General features: G+C 48.2%; 1 protein-coding gene across 1 annotated transcript in view; it reads right to left on the bottom strand.

Moving 5' to 3' along the window:
• Positions 1 to 17,812, bottom strand: part of Vat1l (vesicle amine transport 1 like) — a 156,019-nt gene that overhangs the window by 107,089 nt on the left and 31,118 nt on the right. Inside the window, exon 3 of the mRNA XM_033757895.1 lies at positions 16,715 to 16,930. Within this exon, the coding sequence (XP_033613786.1) occupies positions 16,715 to 16,930 (216 nt within the window). The remainder of the gene's footprint in view (positions 1 to 16,714; positions 16,931 to 17,812) is intronic.

The following is a 17,812-nucleotide window of genomic DNA, read 5'->3' as shown; positions in this document are numbered from 1 at the left end:
TCAACATCTTTGGTTACTCACAGAATTGGAGACATGCTGAATAGACCAATGAGTACTCTAATTATTAGTTTTTCTCTTTGTAAGCCTATATTGTATTCTGGTGGATCAAGCAAAGAATTTTAATATCACCAGTTTCTAATGGCTACAGTGTATGCTATTGTAGGTCTGTACTATAATTCCTTTTAATCAGTTCATGTCTTACAGGAAATTATGTTATACTGTGATTAAAGCATATTCCCCTGTCCATCTACGTACATAGATCTTTGTGAGCTGCAGAAGACCCAGTCTACATCTGTTTTACCACTGTGTACTCGGCACACAGCACATTGCTGGATAGAATTTAGATGCCCATTGTTTGAATAGACTCTCTGTCTGTCTGTCTTTAAAAGCTATTACCACTAGTTAGGGTCACATCCTGTGTTTTGTCTGACAGCCCTAGCACTATGCAATTGTGAGGTTAAAGAGTAAGCAAAGTTCCAAAGAGAGGATCTAGGGCTGGGGATTTAGCTCAGTGGCACCACACCTGCCTCACAAGCACAAGGTCCTAAGTTTGATTCCTGGTACCACAAAAAATAAAATGAAATAAAAAAGTATCTATAGCATGGAGATCCACAGGGGGATGACATGACACCTGCCAAGGACTATTTCCCTTGAGGGATACATTTTGGTATTGCAAAATCAAATGAGATCTCTGGTTTACTGGCTTACAAGCTGTTTTAAACAATGAAGTGGTGTCTATCTGTGGCTCACATTTTGATGATAGCATACCCGTTTATTTAATGTGCCCGCCCCTGTGCAATTAAGGACCTCATTATCATTACACAGGTGATCTTTGCCTACATCAGGTGAAATCCATCCACTGAATTGGATCCGACCACTGCAGGGTACCCCCTGAATTCTACATCCCATGCTGCACGCTGGAGGCAAAAGTGTCTAAGAGTCATCCTGACTTCAAGATCTGTCTTGAACAGGAAGTTGGAGGGCTAACTGCAGAACTCAGAGCCTGCTATATAAAGGAAAATAATCCATAACTGTTGGATATGTGGATGGATAGATAGATGGATGAGCAGATGGATGGAGGGATGGATGGGTGGATGGAACAAGGTAAGGACAATATTGGAAAGTCAACGTAGAGGATGTAGAGGAAGAGAGCAGGGAAGGCTCCCAAGAGGAGGTAACATTTAAATGATTAATAGAAAGTTTCCAAGTAGACAAACAAGGGGAGCTAGCAGAGGCACTCAGGCTGGAAAGTTCATAGTTATAAGGGGAGGGACAGAGAGACATGGCTGGATATGACACGGTTTGTGGGAGGGCATTACAGGGAGAGGTGCTTGTGTTAACCTCCGGCTGATTGTGAAAGATTTGTTCAAGGCTTTGGGATTCCCTAGAAATGGATTCTAAGATTAAAATGAAGGTGCACATAAGTTTATTTGGGAATAGAGCTCAGGAAGTATGAGGCAGCAGTAGAGCGGTGAGGCAGGAAAAGGAGGGACAGCTCACCCCTTGCTGCAACACCCATGCTGGTGGGGACCCTACAGAATGGACCTCAGGGTTCTCCCATGGAGAAGCGCAGCTGATCCCCAGCTTCCATCCTGCACGTGCGGAGAAAATGCTCCTGGGGACGGTAACTCTGGACCACTTGCAGCCTGCCCCCAGCACAGGCCCAGTGGCAAATCAGCCATCACCTACTCCAATCAGAGAGCTGTGTCAATCTGCTACTGTGAACGGGGCTTTGGGCTGCAAGCTCAGGAACAGGGATGTGGCAGTGGATTGCAGGGGTCTACTGTGAAGCCCCACGGGCCACAGGCTGGATCTCTATTAGCTGCCTCCGTAACTCCACAAGGAGAGCAGTCCTGTCCGATGACTTCATCCCGTTTGCAATTCCTGCCTGGGCGTTTGCTGTGTCCTAAAGCTAGCAAGGTGCTGCCTCCTGCTTCTCATATCAACTCCTATTGTTTCAGAGTCACTCAGTCAGTGGGGTCACTTCTGAAAATTCAATCTGCAGCAGGCCTCTTCCCCATTATTTGCTATGATAGTGACGTGATCCCTATTCACTCTATGTGTAGACATAGGCACAGGTACGTATATTATTTACACACATGCAGATACTTGGCATCTATGAAAATATTTGAGTTTGCTATGTGTCTGTCCCTGAGGACGGGGCCTGTTTTGTCTGTTCATTGCATCTGTTCTACTCACCAGGAAGTGCTAAATAAAAGGCTCCTGGGTGACTGACTAAGGTCCACCCCCGATCATCCCTCACTCTGCACCAGTAGGCCCAGGCCTCTAGGCCTAACCCTGTCATGCTGTGGGTGGCATGGCTGAGGACAAGTCCTGAGCAAGAGGAAGGAAGACTGGCCTCTCCTTGGACCTGTGCAGGGGAGGCAGGCTTGGCATGTGTGGCCTTTTCCTCACCATGGGGTGAGCTCTGGAGAACAGGGCTCCCTTCATTTGCTGCTCCTGAGGCTTAAAATATTTGCCCTCCTTAATGCATTCTCGACCGGATGGGTCCCCTAATCACCTCAAGTCCAGGCTTTCCACCTCGATGCTGTAATTAATTCCTTGGATGGTTTAGAGCTCTCTACGAGACTCGGCAGCCCCTGGGAAGTACAGACTGTAGATAAAATTTGTATTTGCTAACTCTAGCAACCCTACTGAGATGGATCTGTTGGGCTCTAGACACGAGTGTGGGGTAGGCTTCATCTTCACCCTTCCACTGCCCAGGTCCATCAGCCCCACGGTCCATCAGCAAAGAGAGTTGGAAGCCAAGTCCCTTCCACACTCCAAAAATAGTAGGGCTGTCGGAAGCCAGGAGCAGATGGAGAAGCCTAGACCTGCTGTTTTCTTCCCTGTTTCCTGACCCATATTTGTAGTTTAGGACACTGGTTTTGAGGAAGATCCATCAAAGCGGATTTTACCTGTATCTCTGCCAACCATGAGATTTGGTACTGCACCCAGTTTCTCTTCAGTAAGTTTCCATCTTTGAAATCTCAAAATGGGTTGATGTTCATAGTCCATGCTGCACACAGTTGTCAGCATACGTAAAATAACGAACACACAGCTTCCCAACAGCACACTTGTGAAAGGTGAGCGTGGAAAAATACGCCACATTGTTCACTTTTTATATATTGACGTATAGAGACTGAGTCAGTAAGACTGGAGAATTTACCACTTTGGTCCTGAAATTCATTCATTGATCAGTGTAACTCTTCAGAGTCATGGGGAAATCATGGAGCAGGGAATGTGGAGAATGGAGGGGCCTGTGAAAGCCAACATCACAGGGGAGTCGGGCCCCGGCGTGTCACAGGTCCCCTTTCTGCCTTATTAACACCTGCCCTCAGGCTGGGCCAAACCTAAGGCTCATGGCTCTTTCTAAGCACCATGCTTTCCTGGGCTCTTGGGCCATGTTTCCTCGCTATTTTAGAAACTCCTTTTTCTGTGTAAGAAACCTGTTAATCAATCCCTCCTCTACACCCCAAATAATGAACCACTTCCCTGTGAATTACACCCACTGGTTCTGTTACTACAGACTCCATGCTGCATTCACGTGTTGAGTTGCTTGCTCGTCTCCCGCAGACAGCTGGGGAGGGGAGCACTGTGTCTCACCCATCTCCGTCTCTGCAGGGCCCCACACAGGCCCAGGCCCGGAGGAGGCACTGTCCATGTGACTATTGCAACTGACCCTTGTGTCCATTCAACCCCAGAAAGAGAGTTTAATGTTTCTTCTTGGAAGGAAATGAGCAATCTGAGTTTGAGGCTTTCTGTCTCTTCCTCTGCGGGGTCCAGGCATGGATGCCACTATGTCTTTGAGACAAAGTGAAATCAAGCTGACTCTTAGAGAAAAGAAGTAACGTAAGAGCATCTGGTAAGGTCCTGAGCTGGGATCCAAGCATCGGTCAGTCTCACTCTGAAGACTCTTAACTTCTACACCATATCGGAGATGAACGAACACAGACTAATTTAGAGGACCCAAATGAGTAAATACATATTCTTTAGCTCTGCATTTAACATACTTGGCACGTTTCAAAGCACCATTGCACTGTGGCAGTGACACTCAACTCTTTGTGATGTTCTTCTACGTCAGGTTCTTTTCTCAGAGCTCTGGGGCTGTAACATTCAACCCTTTTATCCTCGTTATGAAGATGGGGAAAACAGAGGTACAGAGAAGTTAATTTGACCAAATAGGAAACTATTCCTATAACTTTTAATTTATTCCCCTTTGCTTTATTTGGGGGGTGCAGTCCTGCAAATTGAACTCAGGGCCTTGTGCATGCCAGGCAGTCTCAGCACTGTTGAGCTACATCCCTGACCCTACCCTCTTCTGTTCTAAGCAGAGACCAGGAAAGCTTTATTTCTCTCTCTTTGACATGGCCAGCAAATCCCACTTTAGGAAGGTAAAGCCAAGGCTGCTCAGCACAGGGCCATCTGTGAGGTCATTCTGATCTTTTTGTTGGCATCTATCCTGGATTTATTACTACCCTTGGGGAGCTGAAATGATTTCAGAAGAAATGGGTATCCATCAGCTACCTGGTCCTCTACTTATGCAACCCACTCACATTTATTAGTTTCTTCTGGGCACTCAGCAAAGCTGTGGGCAATGTGGAGGATTCCTGGGACAGAGAAGGTGGGTTTTCAGAACTAAGTGAGCTCAGAGATTATGCAGCAAGGTCCAGAGAGAGCCAAGGGTGGGAGGTTCTGCCCCTGGACAGGATGTACAGGCAGGTTTGCCCTGACCACTGTGTGATGCCTAATAGCAGTCACCGCGATAACTATGGCAGTGTAGGCTCCCTGCGAAGACTTGAGGGAGATCTGCAGGCTCGGTGTTACTGGCAGGTGCTCTCAGGAGCAAGAGGAGACTTGCTGGTCCTGTGAGGAGTTCCAAGCCTGGACTAGCCCTTTAGAGGGTCAAGAGACCTTGCATCCAACAGGACACACACCCGCCAACAAGGGGAAACCTCGAAGGACACAGCTGCTTTGCTTTCAGGGCTGCCTCCAGAGAGGGCAGCAATCACAGCAGCAGACAGCCCCAGCAGCCAGGAGAAATGTGCACCTGGGCCCAGAAGGGTGTCCTACGCTCCCCATCCTAGCAGTGCCACAGTCATGTTAGGTGACATTTATTGAATACTCGCCATGTGTCAGGCATTGTTCAGATGTTTTGCACAGATTGATTCGATCTTTACAATACCGTGCCGTATGAAGAATAATGACTATGTTATACCCACGGAGAATGACACACAGCTGAGAAAGAAGTCACAAAAATCAGGATTCCAATTCCAGAAGTCTGCCCAAAGATGGAATGGAATGCTTGATGACTGTTGTCAACTGGCTTTCTGCCTCTCTAAGAATTTAAAGAAGGGGTTCATGGTGGGAGGGAAAGAGTGAGAGAAAGGGATGTTGGCATGCAGAGTAATCACCGAAAACGTTTTCATCCAGGAGGAAAAGAGTGGCAGCATCATGAAGAAAACACAGGAGCCTGCATGAAGGCAGAAGGGACCTAGAGACCGTGGGTCAACCTCCTCTTGCAGAAGAAATGCTGGGTCTACCTCAATTTATAGAAGAAGTACGAGTCTCTTTGTGTTACAGAAGAAACACTGGGACCGTGATATTTCACAAAAGAAATCTGAGGGAGGGCCAAGGATGGGAAAGGGCCATCGTAAGTTAACCATATCATATGACAACAGACCAACAGACGGACAAAGCCCTAGATGTCTGAATCTCTGAACAAAGCCCTGCTCCAATTGCTCTGAGAGATCTCTTAGAAGGAACACAGCCATCTCAGAATCACCTGACTCCCATACTGGCTCTCCAATCGGACCACCTTTCCCGAGATCTCCCACATAGGATTTATAATAAATGTCAGCCATGAGTTCAATCTCCTAGTGGCTCCTCCTCGTGGCTTTCGGGATCAGAATCAAGCCCGAGAGGAGTGCACCATCATTAACATGGCCGCTGTGTGGTTAGGTACCAGCCCGGTACTTACTAGTCTGTCCTCTGTCCTCCTCCTCTCTTCCCCGTACTCTCGCAGCTCCGTAATGATGACCTGGTCCCTTGTCGGTGCCCTTTCTTTGCACTGCCTCCTCCTCCGGAGAGCACCAACTTCCAGTTTAGCTCCCGAGCAGCCCTCTCTGATCTCCAAGGGCAGGGGCTCAGGTCCTCACATTTTATAGCCACCCCACCCTTAACTTCTCCTCCCTGGCACTGCTGCCATCAGGAAGTGGCGGGCCACTTTAGGAAACCTATGTCTTATTTATAACACTTTAGGCTTCTGGAAGGTTGGATCAGACCTGAGGTTGTAGAATGCCCAAAATACCTGAGATAAACAATTCAAAGGAATAAAAGTTTGTTTTGGCTCATGGTCTCAAAGGCTTCAGTACGTGGTCAGCTGGCTCCATTGGTGTTAGGCACACGGAGAGGCAAAACGTCATGGCAGAAGGGCATAGTAATGAAAGCTGCCCGGCTCATGGCAGCCAAGAAGCAGAGAGAAGGAAAGAGCGCACATGCAGCAAGAGAGAGTCTGGAGATAAGACACAGTCCCTCCTCCACGACTCACTTCCTCCAACTGGGCCCCTCCTCCTAATCACCCTAACTACCCATCAGGTCTGAACTCATCCATCGATGGATCCAACCACTGATGAGGTTAACGCGTCCATGATCCAGTCACTGCCCAGAAGCCTTTGATCCCGAGAGCCTTTGGGAGGACATTTTTGAATCCTAACTATAACATCCAGAGGCACCACAGTTCTCCCCAGGGCCTGTACTTAACAGATGATGGGGATGATGGGGGACTGGGCAGAGAGCAAAGGCACGAAGTGAGGGAGAAAGAAAGTAAGAAGGGAAAATAAAGGAGAGAAAGGACGTGGAGATAAGAGACAGAGAGGAAGAAGAGAAACAGAGCAGAAGGAGGAAGAGGAGGAGGAAGGGAAGGAAGAAAAGGAGAGAATGAAGAGGAGGAAGAGAGAGAGAAAAGGGAGACAGCAGGTGGAGAGCTGCGGTGTCCAAGTGTGTTCTGAGCAGGAGTGAGCAACAAGGGAAGGCAAAGGGTTGAACTGACAGGCTTGGAGTGGACTGCAGGCGGAGCCCAGGTATGGTTCCCATGGGCCGGCCTGGGGCCCATAGCCTGGCGGGAGGGGTCAGAACAGAGACCGCCTACCTCAGTGTGGCTCATTCCAAGCCGAACCCACTGTACTTCTTAACAAGGCAGTAATGTTCCAGGAAGCAACTGTGGCCTTTCGGGTGCGTCTTTAGCAAAGCAGGTCCTTCAAACTTCAGTGAAGACAAGTCCATGTGTTTGAGTCCTCGTGAGTGCCCAGAGCTCTGGAGCTGACTGTCCCTTGAAGTGTGGTCGTGTCCTAGGTGTTCAAGGAGCCGATGCTTAGAAAGGGGGCCACGAGACGATGGATGTCTCCAATCCACAGGCAGCGATGGGCCACTGGGTGAAGACTGTCCCAAGTGGGGCCAGACTGGCTTTCTCCACCTCAGCTCAGGTCCCCACCGTGCACCGTACTGTGACTGTGATCTCGTGCTTTCCTGCGCCTAACTACAAAGCATTGCGGAGTAATATTTTCTAATCGCATAATGACAATGACGTGATGGTAACAAACAGCGATGACAGTCTGAATTTTCAATGTGCCTGAGAGCATGCTAATCCTACTGTGACCCTCTATAAAAACTCAGAGATGAGCATCATTATCATGAACAATAATGAACATGAACTGGGTCCACGGAAGTTAAGAAGCTGCTCAAGGTCTCTTGCCCGGTAACCAGAGACACAAGGACTTCTTGGTTCCTTTTCTCTTTCTACAGTATTTTTTTTTTTTTTCAGTACTGGGGATTGAGCATAGGCTGCTTCACCTCTGAGCTCCGTCCCAGCCCTTTTTTGTGTTTTTGTTCCAGGCAGGGTCTCACTGAGTTGTCCAGGCTGGTCTTGAAAGCACAGCCTTCCGGCCTCAGCTTCCCGAGTAGCCGTGACTACAGGCGGGCACCACTGAGTCCAGCTCTACTGGGCTTGGTGAAGATGCAGGGAAGGGGGATGCAGTCCCCCTGCCTTTGGGGCAAAATAGTCTGGGGCTGAATTTCTGCTAAACAGTTAACCCCAAGGGCAGTGCCAGCACTGAGTCTGCCCAGCGGCTGGAAAAGTCACTTGTGCCCACTGATATCCCCCTCTGCCCCAGGTTACTCAGCTTCTGGACAAACCCAGATGGCCTCAGTTCGTGAAGAAGAAAGTCCCAGCAGACTCATGTTATGAAACCCATTCCCCACACTGAAAGCAGAAACGGCTTTTTCAGCACAGCCCAGCACTTAAAAGCATGGGTTTTGTATCCAAAGAGAGTTCCATGGCAGTTTTCCCACTTAATAGCTGTGTGACCTGGGACCAGTTACTTAACCTCTCTGTGTCCTGGTTTCTTCCATTAACATGGGGGCAGCAATGGCGTCTTCCTCATAGAAAATGTATGGAGATGACTGAGCTCGATCTACTTTAGTGCCTCTCTCCTCAAGGGCCACTATATTTACTCAACAGATATGGAGCCAATGAAGTCTGTCTCAGAGGCCAGAGTCAGCCTTTCCAATATTTATGATAAAGGTAGTTTCTTCAAGCTCATCATGATTTACTGGAGAGCAACTAAAAGCAAGTAGAGTGAAGACCAAGTGAGGCTCTGCCAGATGTAGACGTAGCTCAGAAGAAGTGCGTGTGTATGACTGCGTGTGTGAGAGAGACCTGCTGGGATGAGGCATCCTGGCTGTCAGCACCGAGGCTCCTGCATGGATGGAATCCCTGTCCCACGACTCACCTTGGGAGCAAGTTTCCAACTTGGGAAAGCGAAGGCTCCTTTCCCAGGGTCAGCATTTGGAGAAAGCGGTCTTCAGCTTTGCCGGGACCCCTCAGCTCCGGCCCGTCCTCCTGTGGTGCCACCGCGGTTCGTCCTTGTCCTTTAATTGTTCGTGGAGGACGCCTTACAGCCACTCCGCTCTCTAGGTTTTCAGGAGTTCTCTGTCCTGTCATCGCAGGCCCTCGGGACGAGTGTGTTCTCCAGCGAAGCCTCCCTTATCCAGGGTGCAAGGTGGGGCAGGCAGAAGCAGCGAGGGTGCAGCACATGTTTCTGAGGCCCTCACTCTGGGGTAGCGCCAAGACCAGTGCCTTGGGAATCCCCAGTCCTGGGTATTCGGGTTCCAACGTGTTCAGACGTGGCCTTGCGACTGAGTAACAGTGCAACCTTAAAAGAGCATGGAAACTGTGCCCCTGAAAAGTTATAATAACTAAATTCTATGGATATCGATCACACATCCAAAGCCCCTTCAGGGCTGCCAGGAACACCCAAGGCTAGCACTACCGTCATCCCCACTTTTCAGACGGGCAAACTGAGTCTTAGAGGGGTTAGTGAGATAGCTTTGGGATTAAACCCAAGGAGACTAACTGGAGGGCTCACTGGTGGCTCTCCTCACGGTCACACACTGCCAAGGGGGGGCTTGGGGAGAGTTAAGGGAGTAACATTTCAGAGGCCTAGGGCACAGCTGGTGACCAGCAGAAGTTAGTGACGTCTTTGCTTCCGTCCATCTTTGCAATTGCACACACTGAGGGACGATGGCGCAGGGTACCAGAGCCATGAGATGGTGGTGGCGCGGGTAATGGGCAGGCACAGGGGCCATGGAAGGGGAACTCAGTCACCTAGAGCCACATATCAAGTGCAGATCAAGTAATCCAGGGAGGATACTCAGAACGTAGGGGCCCTAACAGCTTGAAGGCCTCCAAAACTGATCTCTAACGCAACAGGACCAATTCAATAACAGCTCTTTAACTCAGCAAATAATTATTCTAGAATATATATATATATATATTCCTTAAAGGCTTGCGGCAGACTGTTTTTTGGTCTTCAATTACTGCAGTTGTTATATGGCAGGGACCAGGCTCAAAAAGATCCGGGCGCTCTGACAAGGGGCTTGGAGCAGCCGACACTTTCTTGAGGCTGGGGCCTGTCCTGTGTGAAGAGCCTCTGAAGCAGCGGCTCCCTCTGCGGGTCTGTGCTGGACCCTTCTCATTCCCAGTATGCAAATAAAGGGACTGGGAAGCAAAGCAGCTGCTCCGAACAATGAGCTCTGGCCATGAGCTAACTCCAGGCCCCAGGTCACAACCATTGCCCAGAGGACAGCAGAGTGAGGAGGAGGAGGGTAGGAAGAAGAGCCAGGTCCACCAGGAGGAGCTATGGTGGCTGCTGATCCTGGAAATCTGAGTAGTTCCAGACAGGAGAAACTGCATGTCCTCCCTGTGCATACAAAGTCCACTTGCCAGTGTGGCAGGGACCGGATTGGGGCCCCCAGGCTGATGGAAGCCGTGCCATGCGTAACGCAGGCTTCCAGGTTAAACACACACTTACAGGAAAGCAGGGAGAGCGATGGCAGGGACCTAGTAGAAGGGTGGCCTGGGGGTGGTGTGTATTCCATGGCCTCTGCCCACATCGCATTGGCCCAAACTCAAGCACAGGTCCCAGCTAGATGCAGCAGGAGCAGGCAGGTTACACTGCAGTCCCTGCCCGGGCAGCTGCTTACTACAAGCAGGGCAGAGTGTGCTGGCCAGCTAGCTGTCTTTGCCACACTGCCCCCAGAAGCTGCAGTCCTTCTGTGCTAGCAAAGGGGAAAGGAACAGGAGCCTTGACCAGAGAGAGGGTGTTGGGGGGCGTGATGTGGGACATGTGTGCCAGGACGCTAAGAAGAATGAACTGCACCAAGAACAGTGAGAACCACTGCGGCTATAAGCAGGGTGTGACCAGAGCAGAGTGGTGTGTCGGCAGAACCATTCTGGCTGCAAGCAAGGAGTTAAAAGAATAAACACAGAAACCATGGGCGGAAAGCCAGTCAAATGGCTGTTGCAGTTAAGTGGGTGAGAGACTGGGCCTCACATAAAACAGCGGTTCGGTGCACATGAGAAATGTCCTACTGTGCAGAATTCTTTCCGTGAAGGCCACCCCATCCACTTCTGAGGACTTCTAACAAATCCCCACCCCTCATGGAGGTCCACCCGCCTCCACTTTCATGGAGAATTCACGGAGTGCATGAACGGATGAATGAATGAATGAACAGACTCCGTTAATGCTGCTAATGCTGGATGGCAGAGTCTTCTCTGCCGAGATGCTAAGCCCGCCTGTCCTACGCATCCCACTGAGAATCCTCACTTGCCCCATGCTCCTGAGGTTCGCTGTTAAGGTGCGGCGTGGTTCCACCAGGCACTGGGAAAGCCACCAGTGTGAGCCTCGCTGTGCCCTCCCCAGTCTCTGCCTCCCTTCTGCGCTTGATCTTTTTGTGGGGTTCAAATGACACTGCACCCCGTGTCTCATCCATAATGAATGGAATGTGCTCCTTGGGCTGTTGCCATTTAACTCTGTTTCTTTCCTTTCCAAGCCTCTCGGGCCTGCTCAGGCTCATGCACCCAGAATAGTTTTGCTCCATCTGCTCACCTCTTCCTCCTCCATGTTCTTGCCTGGGATCCCGGGGACCTGAGCCCACCAGAGACTCAGCAATGCCTTGTGCGGTCCTTCTCATGCTTTGCAATAGGAGCCAAATGAGAAGAAGAGACAGCTGTTTTCAGGATGTGTAAAATAAAGATGGTACCATGGCCAGAGAGGAGAGATAGGCTCAGAGAGATGAGAATTCTAAATCTATTTCCCTCAGCCAATAATCCTCTGGCTGCACGCATGTCTATCTGTCTTTCCCTCCAACTCTCTGTCTCTATCCTGGAATAACTGAACTTTACAGGGTGGATGAGGAGAGAATATTGCCCGTGTACTCAGATTCCTTAATGGTGATGCTCTATCCTGCTATGGTGAGCATTCAGAGCTGGGGAAGGAACACCGGATTAATAGCTAAACTACAGACTTCATTTGGATCTCATCAGCTTTTCCATTAAAGTCCATTTTTAGTCCTTGGATCCAATGCCGGGTACCATATGCTCTTTATTTGTCATGGCTCCTCTGTCTCCTCTGAACTGTGGCCATTTCTGTCTTTCTTGGACTGTAATTGCCCTGGCAGGTTTGCAGAGTACTGATCAGGTATTTATACAGCTTCCCTCAAGCTGGGCCTGTTCGACGTTTTACTGTGATTTCGCTGGGTTATGGGTTTGGGGAAGAACATGACAGATGTGCTACTTTCACTGTACCGTCTCGGGGAGTATAATGTGTATACGGAAGTAGTTTTGGCTTCTGCATCAATATTTGGCCGGAATGGAATCGTTTATTCACCCCCTGCTTTGGGTTCAAAGTTGCGATCAGGACTGTGGATATCGAGGAATCTATTTCCCTCCCTCTCCCCCTGCCCCGTATCACTCCCTTCTCTCCCTCTCTCTCTTTCCCTTCTTTCTCCCTTTCTCCCTCTCTTCTTACCATACATAGACACCGTAGGCGATATGTGAGGTATGATGCTAAGCCCTTTGTTCCTCATTTAATAAGCACATGCTTATTGGCATCATTTCTACCTCACAGAAATTAACTCGCCCACCCTGACCCAGCTACTAAATGCTGGAGCCAAGGGCTGAGTTCAGGTTCTTCCCACTGCACAACCAGGCCTTCAGTAGATGCTGGCTCTGGCCTGGAGATGCTGCTCTGAAGCTGAGCCCACATGCAAATGACCAGCTGTAAGGATTCCCCTGTGGCTTTCACAAGAGGGTGAAGGTCACCTAGACAAAGAAGTACAGTGTGGCTTCTCAGAGGAGGTGACTTTGGAACCGGGAGAGAAGAGCATCCTGGCAGGAAAAAACTACAGGCAGGGCACAAGGTTGCAAGCACTGGGTGTGTTCCGAGAAGAAGGAGCAGCTAGTTCAGTGTGGCCGGAGGGGGAAGGTGGCGCTGAGAGGCATATCCCAGCCCTGCCCGGCTCATGCTAAGGCACTGGGTCGGGGAGCAACTCGAGCAACCAACATGGGTCACAGCCAGGGTCAAAGTGCGGCCCTGACATTCGCTCAACCCACGTCTCTCGCCATCGGCTCCTGCTCCTGTCCAGCAGGACCGACGCTCACTGCCTGCAGGGATGGCTGCTCAGTCGATTTGAACATGGAGGAGAAGGACACTGGGAGCTGTAGAGCATGAAATGTGGATGGGGACCCAGACAGCCTCCTACTGACAGTCCTGATACCCTCCAGAGACTGAGCACCTCTGTCGAGGCACTCCAGACTGACGGGGCTTAAGTGGGACTGACAGCAGCACCGCCCTGGGAGGCCCAGGCAGGAGTCCCGCTCTCAGTAGCTGCTTTTGTTACTTTCCCTGTAGGGGATTCTGAGCCAATTTCCAACCAGGTACTGAAGATGTGATTACGGGTGTTACTATCTCAGGCCGTGTGGATGTGTGAAAGTGGAAGGAAAACAACACCTTCCAGATTTGACAGAGCAGTGGAGGCTCCTGTGGGGGATCCACAGTGAATAGGGAGGGAGGGAGGCAGCTTAAGGAAGCTGAGCTACTTTACTCTGATTCGCTACTCTAACATAGCACTACTGAAAAACATGGGGTTATTATTTCACAGTTTTGATGTCTGAATCCAAAATGGGCTTCACTTGGCGCAAATCAAGGTGTTGACAGGGTTGTGTTCCTTCTGAAGGCTCCGGGGAGAATCCACTTCCTGTCTCTGCTACAGGCACCTGTACCCTTTGGCTCCCGGCCCCTTCCTTTATTATTAACACCAATGTTGCGGCAGCTTCAAATCTCTCTTTGGCTCTTCTGCCTCACTATTCCACCTTTTAGAACCCTCATGACAGTGGGTCCACTGGATACTCCAAAATTATCTCTCCATCTCAGGGTCTTTGTGTCAATCACACCTGTAAAATTCCTTTCCCCACGTAAGGTAAATACAGGCTCCAGGGATGCTGATGTGGACACTTGCAGGAGGCAGATGTTGTGCTGTTGTCCTGCCTGCCATGGCAACCACAATGTGTGGTTGTAGTTCCCATATTTCTCATCGGTCATGGGAAGTACCTCCATTTCTCTCCAGGGTGTTTTACTCATAGATAATGGGTACAATCGTATCATCATGGGGCTCTCCTACCATGAAAACAGGGGTGTACTGGTCAGCTTTTTGTATCTAGGACCAAGTACCTGACATAGACAGCTTAGCGGAAGAGAAGCTGATTTTTAGCCCATGGTTTCAGAGGTTTCACTCCATGGTTAGCTGACTCCAAGGCAGGACCATCATGGCAGAAAAGCATGGCGGAGGAAAGCTGCTCAACTCATGGCATCCGCAAAGCAGAGAACAGGGGAAGTGCCCAGGAGGAAGGGACCAGGGACTCTATATGGTTCCCAAGGTCATGCCCCATGAGCCATTTCCTTCCAAGAGACCCATCATCTCCTAATGGCCTATTCAGCTATGGGTTCAGGCACTCTCCAAGAGCATCTTAGTCAAGTTGATAATCTAGACTATCTGGCATAAGAAGTCATTCACCTTCTTGAGAAGAATCTAATTCAAACTGAGGTGGTAGCTCTCTGGTCTTTCCACCACAGAGTAGGGTGATCAAGGCTCACCAAGCCATTTTCATAGGGCACTGCCAACTATACCCCAGCTGAGATGAGCATTCACAGATGGTCATGGTGGAATACACCTATATCCCAGCCTTACAGGCAGCTGAGGCAGGAGTATCACTGGAGCTCATTCTAGGCAACATAGCAAAACCTCATCTCAAAACGCCTCACCCCAGCTACCCACGCACAAATCCACAAGTACACCTTTCTCTAGTAGTGACTGGAACACTATCAAACATTGCTGGCGAGAGAAATGCTGCTCAGGGAGCCCCTCCCACCCGAGAGATAGGCAGTTCAACTGTACCTGTGACCTCTATCTCAAGTTGAAGCCAGACCACCTCCTTTTGGCCCCAGGATATCTGCTTTCATTAAATCTGACTTGACTTTGATCTTATTGCATTGGGAGTGTGGTGTATAAAAAAGCTTTATGGAAATAGATATATTACTACAAGAGTTCTACTGGGGGTGATCATTGCTCTTCAGCATACATTTCTTATGAGAACTATTCTTCCACTCAAAATCTAGCACTAGGTATAGTTTTCTATAGCAATGGCTTTGTTTCTGTCAAATGAACACTAGCTCACATAGATTTTGCCTGATTTTCACTCGCTATTTGGAAGCCAAGTGACCAAACTGTCCATCTACAACAAGGCTTTGGAACAACATACCCTGTGTTGTGTGCATCAACTTATTCTCCTTGCTTCATTGTCTCTTTCCCTAGTTACTCATCAGTTTTATATTTTAATTCTTATTTCTTGTTCGTGTCTGTAAGCTAAGAATAAGGCATAGTAAAAACTTTTGTTATTTACCAAGATTTTTCCTTTATGTAAGATACATGCCCCTGATACATTCCCTTTGTTCCAGTAAAACACATAAATAAATACAATGAAAAGGATGAAATGAATCAGCCCTGGTGCCAAAGTGTAAACGTTGACTCTTGGCAGTACTGAGTCCAGCATTGTTAAAAAGCTGAGGCTCATTTTGATAATATGAAAACAAGCCTCTAACACTTTGCATGCAGAACACGCTAAGCTCATAAATGCCAACCTTCTAAATGGCTTGCTTGCTGCTAGCAGATTGCTGGGGCCGAAATCCATTTCTTTCTTGAGGGCTGTTTAACTTTTATTGTATCTTTACTCATGGTCAGAAAGACATCAGCACATTTGCTGCTGTGACTGAAGGTAAGGCATCCCTAAACTTTTATATCTTTGCAGTCATGGTTTTAGATGCAAACTTGTTTCCTGGGAAAGGAAAAACAAAAACATGCTTTGCCCTGTGTAAGTTTCCTAATAGCTGTAAAAAGCCAAGATTGTTTTTAAAAATCAATGTTAGCAAAACCTCCAGGGAAGATATCTCTGAGATAATCTGAATCTTCAGAGTTCATCTCTGAGTTCAGCAAACCACAGAATCTCCAGCTCAGAACTTCTCAGTCTGTTAGTAGATATGTCAGGACCCAACCCTATAGACCCCTGTAACCATGGGGTCTGGATCATGAGATGTGATCAGTAAGCATTTGTTGAATTAGTGAGTAATAACAACTAGTCTCACAATGACTGGAGTTCCACCTAAACCCTGTAGACCATGGCAGGAATAAAATAAACACAGAATGACTGGCACTCAGACACATTCAAACCACACAAAAAAATTCTGCTGCTCTTGAACACTGGAGCAGAAATTTTGATTTCCATTATTTTCCTCCTTGACAAAGACACATCTGAAAGATAGCACACAAAGTACACCCATGTGTAAGTCCCAGCGTGTTAGTATGATATCTGTCTAGCTCATTCCCACTAGAAAAACTGGGCCAGAATACAAAGAAATGAGAATGTCATTAATGTGGGAACCATCTCGAGCCCACTGCAATTTATTGAAAAGTTAACTGTCCACCATTTTGGCACTTAAAATATGAGTAGGACATGGCTTGTGAGGGATCTTTCATGGACTGACACTGTTCATCAAAATAATATGACTGAGAGTGCTTCTTGGCAGAAACGGGCTCTGATGCCCACCATGTCCCTCTTCCTAAGACCCACAGGTAGCATCTCTGAGGGTCACTCTGTCCCTAATGCAACCAGCTCTAGGAGTTCTTCCATCACTGAACGCCACCAGAACCACAGAGCACTCTTGCTAATGGCCATGTCACAAGAGTCCCATTGGCAAATGGGCGTCCCACCACTTCCACCATTATGACCTTGAGGAAGGTGACTGACAAGCAGCCAACTTACCACTCCTCCACCTGCCGAGTGCACCAGAACAGACATCCCTTCCCGGAGGTTGGCAACCTCGAAGAGCATCATGTAGGCTGTGACGAAGTTCATGGGGAATGCAGCAGCCTCGGAGAAGCTCATATCCTCTGGGATCTTGTAGACAAACTCCACGGGCGTGCAGACCACCTCAGCCCAGGCATTGTAGTTGACAAATGCCATGACACGGTCTCCAATCTGGACACGGGGAAACACAGAGGGAGTGGACTAGGTCAGGATAGGTTCAAGGAGGGACTCAAATCATCAGTAACTGTCCATGGTACACAATAATTGCTTTTTTTTTTCCTAATTCCCTTACTTGTGAACTTTATCCAAGTTCTTCTAAACTTCATAGCCTTTATTCTTTGACAATTCAAATAATCTTTTACGTATTTCCAGTTAAAGACCAACAAAACCTGTTACTTCAGTTTTACAAGTTCTCCAGCTTATCTGATGAAACATTAAGTTCTATTTTTTTCTGTCTACACATCTTTGTTACGACTTTCCTCATTCCAGAACCAGGGAAGTTGGCTGGTTGAATACTCATTCTCTCCTTGAAATTTAGAGCATCACTTAGGTGGAAGGAAGAGGCCAGGCAAGCATCAGTCCATCTAATAAAGATAAAGCAATGACATAGAGCCTTTCTCCACTCTTTAAAACCATTTCCCACTTGATCAGCTTGTGCCCTTAGTTTAAGGGCTTCTTGGGAATTTTAGTTCCCATAGTCAAAGATGAGGAAATTACAGATTGGCTGAAGAATGGGTTTTTCTTTGATCCCAACAGAAAAGCTACCATTTGCTGAGTAATATCAATGAACCAGACTCTGTACTTCTTATTTTATGTTGGTTATTTAACCTACATGCCAGACTTTAGGGTTATTATCCCCATTATACACACGAAGAAACTGAAGCTAAGAAAGGTGAAATGTCTTGCCTAACGTCACAGAAGCCTGACCTAATCCAGGCACAATTCATGCTTTCAAATTGTCTGTACTCCCCAGAAATTTAAAATGGCCAGTGCTATAAGAGATAGAACTTAGAAGGTTTGGAGAGAATTTTTTTTTTTTTTTTTTTTTTTTTT

This window comes from Fukomys damarensis, unplaced genomic scaffold (genome assembly GCF_012274545.1).
Source record: "Fukomys damarensis isolate Sample0158 unplaced genomic scaffold, DMR_v1.0_HiC HiC_scaffold_32, whole genome shotgun sequence".
Lineage (NCBI taxonomy): Eukaryota > Metazoa > Chordata > Mammalia > Rodentia > Bathyergidae > Fukomys > Fukomys damarensis.
The sequence above is the reverse complement of the archived record's forward strand: the minus strand, read 5'-3'. Positions and strand labels throughout refer to the sequence as shown.